The 18,094-nt window shown below is 33.4% G+C and overlaps 2 protein-coding genes across 2 annotated transcripts; both read right to left on the bottom strand.

The window, feature by feature from the left end:
* Nucleotides 1-2,845: 2,845 nt before the first annotated feature.
* LOC146882030 (disease resistance protein RPV1-like) lies at nucleotides 2,846-11,419 on the bottom strand. Its single transcript, XM_085668079.1, has 5 exons — nucleotides 10,911-11,419; nucleotides 9,329-10,430; nucleotides 8,936-9,211; nucleotides 8,055-8,831; nucleotides 2,846-3,330 (listed from the first exon to the last, which is right to left on the bottom strand). Exons 1-5 carry the CDS (start codon nucleotides 11,402-11,404, stop codon nucleotides 2,932-2,934), a joined length of 3,048 nt encoding a protein of 1,015 aa, XP_085524205.1. The 5' UTR covers nucleotides 11,405-11,419; the 3' UTR covers nucleotides 2,846-2,931.
* Nucleotides 11,420-11,666: 247 nt separating this feature from the next.
* LOC114167037 (disease resistance protein RUN1-like) lies at nucleotides 11,667-16,076 on the bottom strand. The gene is made up of 5 exons (XM_028051948.2): nucleotides 15,457-16,076; nucleotides 14,260-15,364; nucleotides 13,845-14,120; nucleotides 12,955-13,707; nucleotides 11,667-12,230 (listed from the first exon to the last, which is right to left on the bottom strand). The coding sequence occupies exons 1-5, from the start codon at nucleotides 15,963-15,965 to the stop codon at nucleotides 11,667-11,669; spliced, it is 3,207 nt and encodes a 1,068-aa protein (XP_027907749.2). The 5' UTR covers nucleotides 15,966-16,076.
* Between the last annotated feature and the right edge of the window lie 2,018 nt (nucleotides 16,077-18,094).

Genomic DNA, 18,094 nt, shown 5'->3' on the forward strand with positions numbered 1-18,094 from the left:
GCACTTCGATGATGAGGGGCATTACACCACTTTTGGAAATGGACATTGGAAGGTAATGTTGTTGTTGCTCATGGAAAGAAGCAAGGATCTCTCTACATGATTGCAAATAAGTATATGATATCAATTGCAAAAGTTGGCAATAGTTCCTATTTATGGCATTAGAGACTTAGGCATATGAGTGAGAAAGGAATGAAGCTCGTGGTCTTAAAAGGTAAAAAAGCTAACTTGAAGCATATTGACGTTGGAGCTTGTAAACATTGTATCTTTGGAAAGCAGAAAAGGTTAGCTTCTCCAAAACAAGTATAACGTCTATAGTTGAAAGATAAGAACTAGTGCATACAAATGTTGAGGGTCAAATCTAGTGAAATTCTTTGGAGGTTCACATTATTATGTAACATTCATTGATGACTCTACAAGAAAGATGTGGGTTCATTTTGTTAAAATGAAATCTTATGTGTTTTTTGTGTTTAAAATGTGGAAAAAGAAGGTCAAGACTCAAACAAGTTTCTAGGTTAAATGTTTGAAATATAATAATGGTGGAGAATATGACAGTAGTGAATTTAAGGAGTTTTGTTCAAAGAATGAGATCAAAATGATCAAGACATATCTGGGAACACCAAAACAAAATGATGTGGCAAAAGAATGTACAAAACCTTAAATGAGATATCAAGATGTATGTGAATTAGTCAGGACTACCCAAAGTATTTGGGGCAGACGCAATAAACACAACAACTTATCTCATAAATAGAGGACCATCAGTTCCTTTAGACTATCAGTTACCTAAAGAAGTATGGTCTGAAAATGAGGTAAATCTTTCATACTTGAAAGTTTTTAGTTGTGTTTCATATATTTTATTAGACTCTAATAGTAGAGATAAACTGAAGTCTAAGGCAAAATGATGTTATTTCATTGGTTATGAATCTGACATGTATTACTATGGCTTTTGGGATGACCAAAACAAGAAAATTATCAAAAGTAACAATGTTATTTTTAATGAAAATATGTTCAATAAGAAAAGACTACAAAATTCATAAATGAAAATAAAAAGTCAAAGCAAGTACCATTAGAAGAAATTTCAGAAAGTGATGTAGTCAACAAAATGCATAATGTAGAAATAGAGCCTGAGTCAGAATATGACAAATAGTAGAGTCAGAAACTCCTGAAGTCCTGATTAGAAGATCTAACAAACAATTGTAGCACCACAAAGGTATTCTCCTTCATTACATTACTTGTTGACTGATGTTAGTAAGCCAAAGCATTTTGTCGAGGCTATGCAAGGAGATGAATCTATTAAGTGGGAGATAGGAATGAAATATGAGATAAAGTCTCTTTAGAAGAATAAAACATGATTTTTAACCAAGCTACTAGAAGGAAAGAAGGTTTTGCAAAACAGGTGGGACTATAGGAAAAGAAGAACCACATGACAACAAAAGATATAAGGCTAGACTCGTAGTAAAATGGTTCCAACAGAAATAAGGAATTAACTTCACAGAAATTTTCTCTCCTATTGTCAAGATGACTACATTCAGAATTATCTTAAGTATAGTAGTTGCAGAAAAGCTTCATCTAGAGCACTTAGATGTCAAAATTATATTTCTACAAATGGATCTTAAGGACAAAATCTTTATAACACTTCCAAAAGGTTTTAAAATACAAGGTAAAGGTAATCTTGTATGAAAGTTTCATAAAAGTTTCATACAATGTTACAAGAAGTGTAATGAGTTTAAGAGAAACTCAAAAATTCACAAATGTGAAGAAGATCATTGTTGTTGCATGAAAAAATATGTTGACAGTTATATCATTCTTGATTTATATGTTGACAACATATTGATTGTTGGAGCTAATATGGCAGAAATTAACAGGTTGAAGAAACAGTTGACATAAAACTTTGAAATAAAAGATCTTGGTCCAAATAAACAAATTCTTGGTATGAGAATCTTCATGGACAAATCTGACGGTATTATGAACTTATTTCAGGAGAAATATATAGAAAAATCACTTAATAGATATAATGTTGGAAATGCTAAAACCAGGAATACATATTTGGGAACTCTCTTAAAGTTTTCAAAAAGACAATTTTCTCATACAAATGAAAAAGAAAGTCACATGTCTAAAGTGTAATATGCATTTGCAGTAGGGAGCTTGATGTGTGTTATAGTTTAAATCATACTTGACATAACACTTGCAATGGGAGTTGTGAGTATGTTTCTATCAAATCTCAGAAAATAGCACAAAGAAGGTGTGGAGTGAATATTGAGATATTTGAAGAGCACTTTAAAGATGCATTTGTTTTTTAGAAGTAATCTTACTTTACAAGGATTTTCTTACGTAGACTTAAGAGGAGATTTGGATTGTAGAAAAAGCACAACATGTTACATTTTTATATTGGGTAGTACAATTATCAATTGGAAGTCTAAACTTCAAGGAAGAGTCTCCCTCTCAACCCCTAAAGTGGAGTATGTAGCTATCTTAGACACAACGAAAGAGATGATATGGTTGAAGAACCTTCTAAACGAAATACGAAAATAGCAGAATGACTCTCCGTTGTTTAGTGACTGTCAGAGTTTTATGTGTCTTGCTAAAAATCCAATTCTTCATTCTAGATGCAAGCACATTGAATTGAAGTATCATTTTAACAAAAACCTGATAAATGATAGAGACTTGTTTTTGTTGAAGATTTCATGTGCAGTGAATCCAATGGGAGAATTGTTAGTATTAAGGAGCTTGATTTAGTCCCATATTGTTTAGTATTGTAAGATGTTCTCTATTTTGCTATATAAGCAACCCTCTGTAAAGTTAGATATAAACACAAAAATAAAATATTTCCTAGTGTAGTCGGTGGATGTTGGCATACAAATTGTATGTTGAACCACATTAAATTTTTGTGTCGTTTATTTTTGTCTCCTTTTATTATCTTATTCCTAACACTAGTTACATTGACATTCTGTCAATTGATCCATCACACACTAGATAGACACTTGTCTTCCGGACTTCAAATCCATCCCTAAAAATAACAAAAATCCCCACCTTATCTCCATATGCCAGATGTGATATCATGCCCTGCCAATCTACATCATTAAAGGAAGTGATTGTGTCTCGCTTGAATAATTGGATTGTGCACTTTGTATAATTAACAATTAAGACACTATCAAGACAGTCAGTTGGGTCTCCAAAGGTTGATGAATGCTCAACACATAATATCATTCCATCCGTGTGAAAATTTTTTGGCATAGTGAAATAGACCGAGTGTCCCTCATCCATATAAGTTAACCAATGAGGATAATTATCACTAGGGAGAGAAACATTACCCGTCTGTCTGGCTGCCAATCCCTATAGCATGAGAAAAATAGCTTAGTAATTTTGTAATGGTTCTATTCATATGGACTTCTTCAATCATTTTTATTTCAAAGTATTAAACATAAAATTTAAGAAAATAACATCATAATAAATAAATTACAACATAATTCTTGTAAGTAATTTGCTTAGAATGTGGAATTAGGCTCGATAATAAATACTACAAAACTTTCTAGTACGGTGAAATGTTATACCACTTATATATTATAATTTGACATATCACTAATCATTTTGAGATCTCCAACACATTCACTCTTACTGATGATTGCATATATCAAGCATATTATGAATAGTTCAATAGTTGTATGATAACATATGTTACAATATGTCCAAGTAACTTCATCCTACAAAATCAACTTGTAAGATAAGTTTTAAATTAGCTATATACTATAATTTAGTCATAACTCTCCTTGATTTGAGACTTCCAACAAATTCAATCAAATTTTGTTTAATAGTTTTGGTGTGTATAAATCAGTCAATCATCAGTGTTAGATATTTTTTAGATATTGTTTGATATTGTTAAAATATTGTTAGAGATATTTTTTAGATATTGTTTGATATTGTTAAGATATTGTTAGATACTGTTAGATATTGTTAATCAAAATATCAAACAAAATATTATATTTACTCTATTTATTTTTAGTTACTCTTTTTAGTTGTACCTCTCTCTATTATAAATAAATTACCCTATGTATGGTTTATACACAAGGGAGATTAATCTCAAACCATATTTTCTCTATATTTAACATGGTATCAAAGCCCTAAACGATCCATGATTGAGAAGGGATCCTTGTAGCAATTCATCTTCCTAAACCCTTAGCCTTTAGCCCTTAGCCTTACGTCTCTTTCGTAAATTTTATGATTAAGGGATTCTTGCAATAGTTCATCTTTCCTATGCCCTAAGCCTCTTTCGCAATTTTTCAGATTTCACGTGATTGCAATTTTGCAATTGTTTTCTACTTTGAGGCGTTTCTAGAGGTTCTGCCCCATGTTCTTTATGTCATTTTAAGGAATTTGCAATCATCTAATATTGGGATTTGTTTTGTTTGTTACTTCTGTTGTGTGATTCACATTTTTGTTGTGTATTCGATTTACTATGGCATCTCATTGTGATGACCGAACTCATCCTCGCAAACAGGGAAAAAGGCGTCTTAAGTATGAACATTGTGGTAAGCTAGGTCACAAGATTGACAAGTGTTATACATTACATGGTCGTCCTCCTCGATTTGTTGTAGTTGTTCAGATCGATCTTTCCCCACCTTCGTCTGTTGGGGATCCTCCTTCTTTTGTTTCATTTGATACACCTGCTATGTTCAACAAATTTCTCAAATGGCATAAGAATCAACAGTCTTATAGTTCCACTGCATTTGTTGCACACACATGTATGTCGTTTGCTAGTCTAACCCAATCTTCTTCTCCTGGTCCTTGGGTTTTTGATTCAGGAGCCACTGATCATATTACTAGTAACAAATCTTTGTTCTCTTCTTTATCCTCTCTTAATCCTTTAACTTCTATGATACTAACTGATGGCTCTAAAGTATCATTTCATGGTGTTGGCATTGCTAAACTTTTTCCTTCTTTAACCATTGATAATGTCCTTTATATCCCTAAGTCTCCTTTTATCATGTTGTGCATCAGTCGTATAACTCATTCTCTGGATTGTGTTGTCTCTTTTACCAACAATTTTGTGTGTTTACAGGACCGGAGTTTGAAACAGGTGATTGGCACAAGATGTGAGTCACATGGTCTTTATCATCTTCGTCCCTCTACACATGGTGATGCAGTTATGGAGTCTCCCTCTCTTCTTCATGCTCAATTAGGTCATCCAAGCCTTGCCAAGTTATAGTAGCTTATCCCAACGTTATCCAAGTTGTCTCATTTGGTGTATGAGTCATGTCAATTAGGCACGCATAGGTGTACTTCCTTTCCTCAAAGTGTCACACGTGGTGCTTCGTCCCCTTTTGTCATGGTTCACTCTGACATTTGGGGACCTAGATGCGTTAAGTCTATTTTAGATTTTCAATATTTTGAATTATTTCATATCTTTCAATCTTTTTTTTAATGAAATTAAAACTCAATTCGGTGTCTCTATTAGAGTTTTGCATAGTGATAATGGTCGTAAATATCTTTCTCATTCTTTTAAACAATTTATGGTTTCTCACGGTATTCTGCATCAAACTTCTTGTGCTTATACACCTCAACAAATAGACATCTTATTGAAACAACTCGCACTCTTTTAATTCATGGAGAGGTTCCTCAACATTTTTTAGGTGATGTTATTCTTACTACATGTCTCATCAATCGCATGCCTTCTTCGGTTTTAGATAATAACATACCTCATTCGCTTTTATTCCCTCATAAACATCTTCATCCCTTACCTCTAAGAGTTTTCGGGTCTACATGTTTTGTTCATAATTTCAGTCTTGGTCTTGACAAGCTTTCTCCTAAATAACATAAGTTTGTTTTCTTCGGATTTACAAGATCACAAAAAGGATACAAATGTTTTTCTCCTTCTCTTAACCGTTATTTTGTGTATGTAGATGTCACATTTGATGAGTTCTCCCTTTATTTTAAGAGTCAACCTTCACCTCTGTCTCCATCCGATCTTGTCAACACTCCTAGTACATTTAATGCTCTTGTTGTTTGTGACATTCTCATTTTGTCTTCTTCACCATCAGTTCCTGCTCGCTATTCAACTTCTTCTCCATTACCCCTTCAGGTTTATAATCGCTAAAACCAATCACAACCACCACCATGTGACTCTAATCAAGTGCCAACTACTTTGTCTCCTCCGACTCTAACACCTGAGTTTGACCTTCCTATTACCCTCCGAAAAGGTATGTGTTCTACATGTAATCTCTCTCCCCACTATATTACTTTGAGTTATCATCGATTGTTATTACCTTTTTATACATGTCTTTTCTCTATTTCTTTTGTGACCATTCCAAAAATTGTCTATGAAGCTTTAGCCCATCCTAATTGGCATCAGGTCATGAAGCTTTTATCGCCATGGCTGCTCTTTCAACAATGGCCTCTTTATCAACTGGATATTAAAAATGTTTTCCTCAATGGTGATTTGTAAGAAAAAATCTATATGGAGCAACCTCTTGGGTTTGTTGCTCAGGAGGAGTCTTCTGGGATGGTATGTCGTCTTCGCAAATCCCTATATGACCTAAAACAGTCTCCTAGGGCTTGGTTTGAAAAGTTTAATAATGTTGTTCAACAATTTGGTACGACTCGGTGTAAAGTAGATCATTCTGTCTTTTATCAACACTCGAATGTTGGATGTGTTTACTTGATAGTATATGTTGATGGCATCGTTCTTACAAGTAGTGACAACCATGACATCTCTTAGCTGAAACAATATCTCTGTCACCATTTTAAAACCAAAGATCTTGGCAAACTTAGATCTTTCTTGGGTAGTGAGGTGGCATAGTCCAACAATGGTATTGTTATATCTCAAAGGAAGTATGTCATTGATATTTTGGAGGAAACTGAGTTGGTGAGCTCAAAGTCTGTTGATACACCAATTGAACCCAATATTAAACTTCTGCCAAATCAAGGGGAGCCTATATCTGATCCTAAACAGTATAGAAGAGTGATTGGGAAATTGAATTATCTTACAATTATTCAACCTGACATTTCCTTTCCAGTCAGTGTGGTAAGCTAATTTCTTAATTCCCCATAGCAAGATTATTGGAATGCAGTCATTCATATCTTAAAGTATATTAAAGGATCTCCTGGAAAAGAATTGTTATATGGTTCTAATAACCATACAAGAGTTGTTTGTTATTCAGATGTTGATCGGACATAATCTCCTTTTGATTGAAGATCTACATCTAGGTATTGTGTCTCCATTGCTGGTAACTTGATCTCGGGGAAAAGTAAGAAATAGAGTGTTGTGGCTAGATCTAGTGCAGAAGCATAATATAGAGCTATGACCTCAGCTACTTGTGAACTTGTTTGGCTCAAGCAATTACTTAGAGAGTTATAATTTGGAGATGTCACTCAAATGACACTTGTGTGTAACAATCAAGTTGCTATTCATACTAGCTTTAATCCCTGTTTCATGAGAGGACCAAACACATTGAGATTGACAATCATTTCATTCGGGAAAAGATTATGTCTGGAGACATCAAGACTGAGTTTGTTAACTCAAGTTATCAGTTAGCAAATATTTTTACTAAGTCTTTACAGGGGCCTAGAATTGATTATATTTGTAAAAAGCTTGGCACATTCGATTTGTATGCTCCAGCTTAAGGGGGAGTGTTAGATATTGTTCAGTTATTGTTTGATATTGTTAAGATATTGTTAGATATTGTTAATTACAATATCAAACAATATCTTCTATTTACTTTATTTATTTTTAGTTACTCTCTTTAGTTGTACCTCTTTCTATTATAAATAGATTACTCTATGTGTGTGTTTATACACAAAGAAAATTAATCCCAAATCCTATTTTCTCTATATTCAACAATCAAGATATCGATCTTTCAACACAATTTTCGTTATACATGTGTTATGAAGCAAGCATTGCAAGCATAAGGTGGAAAACAACTTCCTAGTGGTTATAGAAGGGGAAGGTGCTAAAATAGTGTTAGGATTAAATTTAATATTTTTTTTAAGGGAATGTTTCATGTTCTTTAAATTAACAGCTAAAATGAATAGTAAAAGTGAGCTGAGAGAAAAAGAGATGGAACCTCATAAATGCTCTTGCGAAGAGTATTGAAGACTTCTTCTTGATAACCTCCAAATTCAATCAAATATGATCTTAAGGGATGGTTCGAAATTTCGGGTGTAGAAGGTCTTATTTTCAACGTAGTCCAAGTAGCACCACGAATTTCCTCCAAAATTGTTCTTACTTGAGATATTTGATACTCAGTGACACATTGCACTAAAACAGTACGCAGATTTAAAATGCTGCTAAGGATTGGTGCTAGATCTCCCAAATCATTATTCTCCGTATTCATGGAAATTAGAGATAATGAAATGCCTCGAAATGGACGAATATGATACAGGGGATTAAAAGTATGGGACATCCAAGACCAAATGATTGAACGAAAATCAGCTAGTAATAATCCTTTTTTCTCGTCTAGAAGTATGTATCCAATGCTTTTTGAGCTTACCACTGAAATGGGAACTTGTTTCACACCAGTATCTTCAGAAATTAGAGTTATCAAGGATTCCAAGTGCAGTATATCTTGTGTAAAGATACCAATCTTCAGACAACCAGATAGGATAAGAGTTTTCAAAGATTTCAACTTATATGTCTCACTTGGGAGATTGCTTAGGTTTATACAACCTTTCAAATTTACTAGTAGAAGATTGTGTAGATCTCCAATGGATTGGTGTACCTTGCGCAAACTTGGACAATGCTTGAGAATGAGCTTCTCAAGATTCGGTAATTTTGAAAAGTCTGGAGTTTCTGTCAAGTACTTGGAATGACTAAGATTGAGGATTTTTAGCAACGGCAAAACCTAAAAAAAAATAAAGTATTTTTACAAAATAAATAAGTAACAATTGTTACAATTGTAATTACCCTATGAGTGTGAAAAGAAAAAAATGGGGATGTAATATATACCTCGGGTTCTTTCCACACTAGTCTAAGGTTACTGCGTTGGAAATCCATCACAATTGCACCTTTCAAGTAAAAGTTGTTAGGTATGGATTCTAAAGGAAATCCTTGCCAGTAGATCCATCTCAGTTGCTTAGAAAGATACCCATAATCTCCAGTCATTTGTACATGATCCAGTTGCAAGAATCTCAACATCTTCATTTTCTCAAAAGCATAAGCTTCGAAGAAATCACTGTTCGGTAGCTGACAATTCAGAGACAATCCCACAATAGCTTCTGTCCCCTGTGATGATAAGAGAAAATAAATAAATTAGGAAATCATATTGTTAGCCCACTGGAAAATGAAACAAAAAGGAAAACACCTTCAAGTTTCAAAATGTTCTATGAAGAATCTACTTACAGTATTCTTTTTCAATACATCAAGTACATCCTTGCGAAGCCACAATCGACTGCGCTTCCCAGGTTGCATTGTCGAACTTTGACGCACAATCTCTCGTCCCATATCCAGGAGCAAACGATGCATTCCAAGTTTATTGTTCTTTTCAATTTTTATAAGACCACGTTTTATGAGAACTATTATTCCAATATCAGCATGCAGTCCACAACCATTTAGTATTTCTGTAACATAGTCTCTGTCTTTACCAATAAAAAAACAACATACATCGAGAAATATATCCTTTTCCATTACACATAAGCCGTCAAAGCTTATTCTTAGTATGTTCTGAACTTGAGTATTGGGAATTATTTCTAGTTTTGACAATACACTTTTCCATTCATTCTCTGACCTCTTTCTTAAAAAAGAACCAAGGATTTCAAGTGCGAGTGGTAGTCCACCACAATAAGTAACTGCAGATTTTGCAAGTTCATTGAAGTCTTCTCTCGGTTTTGCTTCTCCAAAAGCATGCCAACTAAAAAGTTCAACAGAATCACTTTCGTCCAGCTCATCCATCTCATAAACATAATCAACATTAAATTGATAAAGCAGGTCTAAATTTCTTGTTGTTATGATTACTACACTCCCTCGACTAAACCATTTACCATTTCCACATAGTTGTTTTAATTGGTCTATCTCGTTCACATCGTCGAGCACAATGAACAACCTTTTTCCAGAATGTCTGATCTCATTCATAGTTTCTTCCATCTCACCCCTCTCTATCTTCCATTTTGTTTTAAGGACATCTGAGAGAAGTTGTTCTTGTAAATGAACAAGGCCTCTGCCATCTGTTTCACAAACTTCTCTAATATCTTGAATGAAACTTTTACCACCAAATGTATAAGGAATTTGATTATAGATGGCTTTGGCTAAGGTAGTTTTACCTGATCCTCCTATTCCCCATATCCCTATCATACAAAATTCGGTGGGTTGATTTTCAAACAATCTAATCACATTTTTCACGTGGGATTCTAGTCCAACAGGAAATTTAGTTATAGACAAGACGCGGTCTAGTTTAGCAAGAACAGACTTAACAATTTCCTCCACTAGCTCAGCATCATTCCTTCCACTTCAATAGATACAAAAGACGCAAATGTCAAATAAAATGAGAGCATAATAGTATAGAAGGTTTGTTCAGATAAACATGCACTTCCAAGAAAAACAAAAATATAATAAATCTGATTCTCCAAAAATTAATTTTTAATTACAGAAACCGATTTTGCTTCTATTTGAAAAAGTTTTCTACTTTGTACATTTAGAAAAAGAAAAAAAAATGAGATGAATATTTCCATAACAAACTAAAATTTGCAAATTAATATAATGTGTATATATATATATATATACATACATACATATATATATATATATATATATATATATATATATATATATATATATATATATATATATATATATATATATATTAATTTAGTTTAAGTAAAAACATATTTTTTATATTTTTATTAAAAATAATTGGATTAAAACATTTGTTTTATTTTCTATTCTGAAAATGTTCAAGAAAAAGTTTCGAAAGAATGGATGGGTTTACCTGTGTTTGGTCTCATCCCATTTATGCAACTTGCCAGCTTCGGTGAGTGGGCTGCTCAACGTAGACAACCCAGTTTCTAGATATTCTCTTGTAAATATTCCTTGTGCAGTTGCTTTCAGCGCATCTCCAAAACCACCATTCTGAATGTGTGCATCGGATGGGTCAATTTCGTAAAAGACAGGCATAACCATTAAGCCGTGAATTTTGTGACATTCAATGATTCGTTCGAGCTCATCAAGACACCCAAGAGATTCACTGTATTCTTTTGTTAAAACAACAATTCCAATCTGAAACATTTTAATTGATGCCACAAAATGTTCCCACTTCATTCGCATGGCAAGGAGGCAAGGTTCTACTCCAGCCTGTAAAAGGGCAGAATTGAGATGAGAAACAAAATTCCGACGGATCTCGTCTCCCGAAAAATGGATGAACACGTCGCCTTGGATTCCGGTTTCTGAGAAAGACAAAGAAGAGGATGAAGAGGAGGAAGCCATCAAAGGAATTGAGGTCAACGGTCAGAAGAGAAAGAAGTAATGCAGAATTACACAATACACATACAGATGATGATATTTTAGTGCTGCTACCCACCTTTGCCTTACACTACTCTTATATAAACATAAGACCACACATTGTCTCCAGATTTTTTATTTTATTTTTATTCTGTTGAACCTTCAAAATAGATCAATTTCAGTATATTAAAAGAGTTTTTAATATATTTTAAAAGGCTTAATATCGATTTAATGCAAAAATTGAAAACTATGACAACTTGTGACAGTGTACTGTACCTGTCATATCCATATCATTTGATTCACCATACATTTCCAAGAGATTTGATTCAGAATTCATAGACTCAATTTTGATATCATTTGCTTCACAATCCATGGGCTCAATTTCTATATCATTCGATTCACCGTGAGTCGGCTCAATTTCTATATCATTTGATTCACTATAAATCAGATAGACAGCAGTTTTCTTGACCACCAAGTCATCACCAAAAGTCACAAAAATCTCCACCTTGTCTCCACCTCCCAAATGTGATATTATCTCCTTCCAATCTTCATCATTAAAGGAAATCACAGTGTCTTGCTTGTGTATCTGCAGGGTGCGCTTTGTGTAATTAGCAATTAAGACACTAGTGAAACATTCGGTCGGCTTCATTTCGGGGTTTGAGAAATAAACAATACACAAAGCCATTCCCTTCATGCCACGGTCTTCAGGCACAGTGAAATACACCGAATGTCCATCACCTGTATGGGCCGACCAATAAGGATAATTGTCACCTGGAAGTACAACTTCACATGCCTCATTGCTTGCCAATCCCTATAACATGAGAAAACAAACTTAGTCATTTATGCAATTGACTCCTCACCTTATCATTCCAAAATTACAAAATGAGCATTTTTAATCAAATAAAAGTGAATTGTATAACTTTTGGGGTAGGCAAACTGATATGAATTAAAGAGAGTCAATATAATTTCTCATTTTCTCTTTGTATTTTATATTATATTTTTAATTAAGAACCAAATAGTCACATTCGAAGATTAAAAACTATGAGAAGGTGAATCATTCATATTTTCATAAGGAAAATAATGATGTATACAGTTAGGATTAATGGCTACACTAGCGGGACTTGGTTACTTAGTGGGAATTAGTGTAAAATTAAGGTCTTATTATGATGGTTTAGAGTGACACATAATTTAACCTAAGAATGATGTGTTCGTAATGTTCATCTATGACACTAGCATCTTTTAACAAATATTTTTCTATACACGCTGGAGATTTCATCCCCGACCAATTAATGCATAAATTGAAACACAACAATGATAATATAACAAACAAATTTGATTAATAGTTTTGTTCTGTATATATACATATATATAAACGGCACATCAATATGAATTTATAATGAATTTAAAATGAGAACGTGGTTATTGAATTTTCTTTTAGACGCATCATAAGGATTATTTCAAGTTCTCTTAAATAGTAGCTAAAATGAACATTGAAGGTATAGTAGAGAAAGGAAAACACTAGAGAAGGAATTAACCTCAGATATCCTATTGCTGAGAATATCGAAGAATGCTTTGTAACTTCCAACTCCAATCAAAGAAGACCTCAAGTGATGCCTTGAAATTCCTGATTCTCTAAAACTTAGAGCATCTTCAACCAGAATTGTTTTTACATGTTTAGATAATTGAGACTCTGTCTCACATTGCACCAACACACTTCGAAGATTTGGAAGGCTTGTAAGCATTGGTGCAAGTTCACCAAAAGTATTATTCTGTGTAATCATGGAAACCAGATAACATGATGTGACATAAAACGGATGAGTATATAAGAGGGGATTCATTGTTGGTGACATCCAAGACCGGATGATAACAGGAAAAGCATTTCGTGCCAGTCCTTCAAATCCGCTTAAGGATATATATCTAATACTTTTCGAGCTTACTATTGAAAAGGGGACCTGTTTCACATAAATATCATCAGCAATTAGAGTTACCAAGGATTCCATCTGTGCCATATCTTCTCCCAATTTGTCAATCTTTGAACAACCAGAAAGGATCAATACTTTCACAGATTTCAACTCATATATCTCTTTGGGGAGATTGGTTAGGCTTGTACAATCCCTCAAATTTATCAATAAAATATTACGCAGATCACCAATGGATTTGTGTATCGCTAATAAACTTGGACAATCTTTGAGAATGAGCTGCTCAAGACTTGGTAGTCTCGAAAAATCAGGGGTTTCTATCAAGAATCTGGAGTGACTGAGATTAAGGACTTTTAGCCACTTCAAAACCTACAACAATGTTGTTTTTTTTATGGACAAATATTAGAGAATAAAATAAAAAATGAAATAGTAGTAAATAGAAATAGTTAATCTTTTTATTTTAATCAATCTGTAAATTTTACAAGAAAAAGGCATGTTATAAATACCGGGGATTGTTTCCAGAGGAATCGAAGATGACTGTGTTTTAAATCAATCGCAATTACATGATCCATATAAAAGTTGTTTGGCAGAAATTTTGAAGGAAAGCCTTGCCAAGATATCCATCTCAGTTGCTTAGAAAGGTACCCATAATTTCCAGCAAGTTGTACATGATGGAGTTGCAAGAGTCTCAATCTCTCCATTTTCTGAAAAGAATCGGCTTTGAAGAAATCTCCGCTAGTCAAATGCATTTTCAGAGCCAATCCCTCAATAGCTTCTGTCCCCTGTGATGAAAAGAGCAGAGGGAAATAAATTGAGAAGTTTTTTTTGTTCGCTCAGCTGAGTCTAACTATACTTATACTGCACATGGAAAAGAGAACAGTCTTAAAGAAAATGAAAACCATGCATATGAAATGTACTTACAGTATTCTTTGTCAATACTTCAACTACATCCTTTTGAAACCACAATCGACTTTGCTTCCCAGGCTCCTTTCTTGAGTCTTCACGAATTATCTCTCTTCCCATTTCTTGTAGTAAAGAATCCATTTCAAGTTTGTTGTTCTTTCTTACTTTGATGAGGCCACGTTCTATGAGAACCGGTATTCCAACATCAGCACATAGGTCACAACCATTTAGTATGTCCGTGACATAACCAATGTCTTTACCAATAAAGAAACAACATACATCAAGAAATATATCCTTCTCCATGTCATTGCTTAAATTATCAAAGCTTATTCGTAATTTCCGCTGAATCTCATCATTGGGAATTTTTTCTAGCATCGACAACACACCTTCCCACTCTCTCTTTGACGTCTTGTCAAATAAATAAGAACCAAGCACTTCAAGAGCCAGAGGTAGTCCTCCACAATAAGCAACGACGTTTCTTGAAAGTTCACTGAAGTCTTCTTTTGGTTTTGCATCTCGAAAACAATGAAAACTGAAAAGCTGAAGGGACTCGTCTTCATCCATTTTATCCATCTCATAAACATAATCAACTTCAAGTCTATAAAGAAGGCTAACATCTCTAGTAGTAACGATTATTACACTTCCTTGACCAATCCATTTACGATTTCCACACACAGCTTGTAATTGGTTGTACTCGTTCACATCATCAAGTACAATGAGTGCCCTTTTTCCAGCAAGTATGTTCTCGATCAAAGTTATCCCCATCCCAACGCTATGTATGTCCATCTTCTTTCTCAGGACATTTGAAAGAAGCTGTTCTTGCAAAGGAAGATACCCTCTACCATGATTTTCACAAGTTTGTCTTATATTCTCAATGAAACTTTTATTCATGAATGCACGGTGAATATGATTGTAGATAGCTTTGGCAACGGTAGTTTTCCCCGATCCCCCCATACCCCAAATCCCTATCATGCAGACTTGGGAGGAACGAGTTTCAATGAGCCCAATCACTTCTTGCGTACGGGATTCTAGTCCAACAGGATGTTCTGTAATAGACAAGACTTCGTAGCTCAGTAATTTCTGAACGTGGTCAACAATTTGCCTCACTAGTTCAGCTTCATTCCTTCAAGTTCAACAATAATTAATAAAACAGTCACTAACATATCCTTCATTCAGTCTCAAACCAAAGAAATTACGAAGGAGTAATTGGTTTACCTGAAACTGCTGACATCCCAACCATAGAAACTTGCAGCTTTGTTGAGTGCACACCTCCACCTGGACAAGGTATGCTCCAGGTGTTCTCCTGAATAAGTTCTCCGTCGTGCAGTTTCTTCCAACAATTTTCCAAAATGACCACTCTGATAACGTACATCGGAAGGGTCAATCTTGTAAAACACAGGGAGAATACTTTGGCCCTGAGTTTCGTTGCATTTGATGATTTGTTCAAGCTCATGAAGACACCAAGCGGATTCAGTGTAGGTTTGGGAGAAAACTACAATCGCTATCTGAGATCCTTCTACTGCTCGCATGCGTTCATGATGAGGCTGCATTCCTTTGAAAAGACTCTCGTTGTCAAGGAAGGTGTTGATTCCAGCGTTTGAGAGGGCATAGTGGAGATGAGAAACGAACTTCTTGCGAGTGTCTTCTCCCCTGAAGTTGATGAACACGTCGTGAATCCGTTCGTGTTTCGATTTCGAGAACGACGGTGAAGATGTGAAGTCCATCAAACCAATTCTGGTCAACCGTTGGAGAAGGGAAAGCAATAATGGAGAAATGCTAGGGAAGATCCAGAACACCACTTTCTGCTTTTTAGTCTTCTGAATGAATTACTAAAATAGAATATTTTCATCAGAAATGCTGAGAGCAGACTCAGAAATGCTGAGAGAAGACCCAAACATTTTCTCGTTCCGTTTATGATATTGTTTAGAATAGTAGAAAGAACTCTGACGTGAAAATACAATACATCAGAAATAAATATAAATATTTTATTTTTGGCAGAGTAGAAATACAAAAATATATAAAAAAAAAGTTGTGTGATTTAATAGAAAATAAATAATTTAAATTGTATTTTATCTCTGCTATATAATATAAAATATAAGGATAAAATCGTCATTTTGTATTTTAACTTATTGTACTTATCATATTCCATATCCTCTCTCATCCTTTCTATTAAACTAAGAGGTTTAATTTACTTGATATTACATCTATAATCTCTAACAAACTCAAGTCAAGTTGTATTAAATTAAGTTGATACCTCCAATGATTTATCGTACTGGTTTTTGTTTTTTTCTTTTTGAAATGGTATTATCAACGTAATGATGACTTGACGTGTAATAAGTTATCAACGATCTCATGTAATTCTAATTTAACCTATACAATACAATCTTATGCCAATCAATATCAAAAAATTTAAATTTAAAATATAAATTATGTAAATAAGTGATAAAAATATTTTTAGTAAACTAGAAGTACGATGAAACCGGTGTAAGCACTGACTGTGATCAAGAAATATTTTAAAATGATAATCACTTTTTTATTTACGAAATGTAAAATATATAAAATTAAAAAAATTAAAAAATATATATTTATGATGGAAAAAGAATTGTAGGACCAAGACCTCTCTTGTCTAAAGCTCTCTCGCATGTCGATGGTTATGTGTTAGAGCGTGTGTATTGATTTCGGTTAAATCAATTTTATTACAAAGTTGTTTTTCATGTTATTATCTTATTATTATCATCAAAAGTAATTTTATTATTGTACAAAATTATAAATTTTGTAAATTATAATTGGGTTAAATATTTTTTGGTTTAATTAATCGTAAGGTACCCAGTTTGGTACTAGAGTGTCAAATTGGTACCGGTTTTTAAAAAAGTGTCAATTGCATCCCAACTTTTGAAAATTGCTTCAATTAGGTCCCTTTCAGACAGAGTTGACTAACGCCGTTAGTCAACGTGCCACGTGTCAATCTGTGGTTTTTTTGATTTTTTTTAAAAAAAATTTTAATTTTTTTTTTAATTTTTAATTTTTTTTTAAAATTTTTTAAAAAAAAATTAAAAATGCCACGTGTCAAGTCCCTGTGTGTGACACGTGGCATTGTCAGTGCCACATGGCATTGTAATGCCACGTGTCAGTGTCACTATTAGATGTCATTGTGTTGATTTCGATTTGGTCCCCACATATGTTTTTTTGTTTCAATTTAGTACCTAAGTATGTGTATCTGATTCAATTTTGACCTAATTTTTTTTTTAATAATTAAAATATTTTTGTAATCCATTTTTTATAAGATTAAAAATAATTAAGTATAAATATTTTTACAAAATTAAGTACTAATATTTATAATGTTTCTCTCAATTTCAGACCAAATTTATTATTTGTATGAATGTTATGCTATTTGTAAGTACTAAAATGACTTTTACCACTAAATTTTAATATAAATATCAAATACTTAATTTTTTTTAAACTTTTATACTTAATTACTTTTAATTTTATTAAAAAATATTTTAATTATTAAAAATTATTAGGTCAAAATTGAATCAAATACACATAAGTAGGTACTAAATTGAAACGAAAAAACATAAATGGGGACTAAATAGAAATCATCACAATGGCATCTGATAGTGACACTGACACGTGGCATTACAATGCCACGTGGCACTGACAATGCCACGTGGCACACACAGGGACTTGACACGTGGCATTTTTAATTTTTTTTTAAAAAAATTTAAAAAAAATTTAAAAATTAAAAAAGAATTAAATTTTTTTTAAAAAAAAAAATCAAAAAAAACACAGATTGACACATGGCACGTTGACTAACGGCGTTAGTCAACTCTGTCTGAAAGGGACCTAATTGAAG

Source organism: Vigna unguiculata, chromosome 10 (assembly GCF_037176805.1).
Source record: "Vigna unguiculata cultivar grain cowpea cultivar isolate G323 ecotype 2 chromosome 10, ASM3717680v1, whole genome shotgun sequence".
NCBI classification, from domain to species: Eukaryota; Viridiplantae; Streptophyta; class Magnoliopsida; order Fabales; family Fabaceae; genus Vigna; species Vigna unguiculata.

Coding starts and splice junctions, on each gene's coding strand:
- LOC114167037 (XM_028051948.2), bottom strand. CDS start 15,965: ATGGACTTCACATCTTCACCGTCGTTCTCGAAATCGAAACACGAACGG. Junction 15,365..15,456: donor TGGGATGTCAGCAGTTTCAG/GTAAACCAATTA, acceptor TTGAACTTGAAG/GAATGAAGCTGAACTAGTGA. Junction 12,231..12,954: donor TCAGCAATAGGATATCTGAG/GTTAATTCCTTC, acceptor CTCATGTTATAG/GGATTGGCAAGCAATGAGGC.
- LOC146882030 (XM_085668079.1), bottom strand. CDS start 11,404: ATGGCTTCCTCCTCTTCATCCTCTTCTTTGTCTTTCTCAGAAACCGGA. Junction 9,212..9,328: donor ATGTATTGAAAAAGAATACT/GTAAGTAGATTC, acceptor TTATCATCACAG/GGGACAGAAGCTATTGTGGG. Junction 8,832..8,935: donor TAGTGTGGAAAGAACCCGAG/GTATATATTACA, acceptor ATTTTTTTTTAG/GTTTTGCCGTTGCTAAAAAT.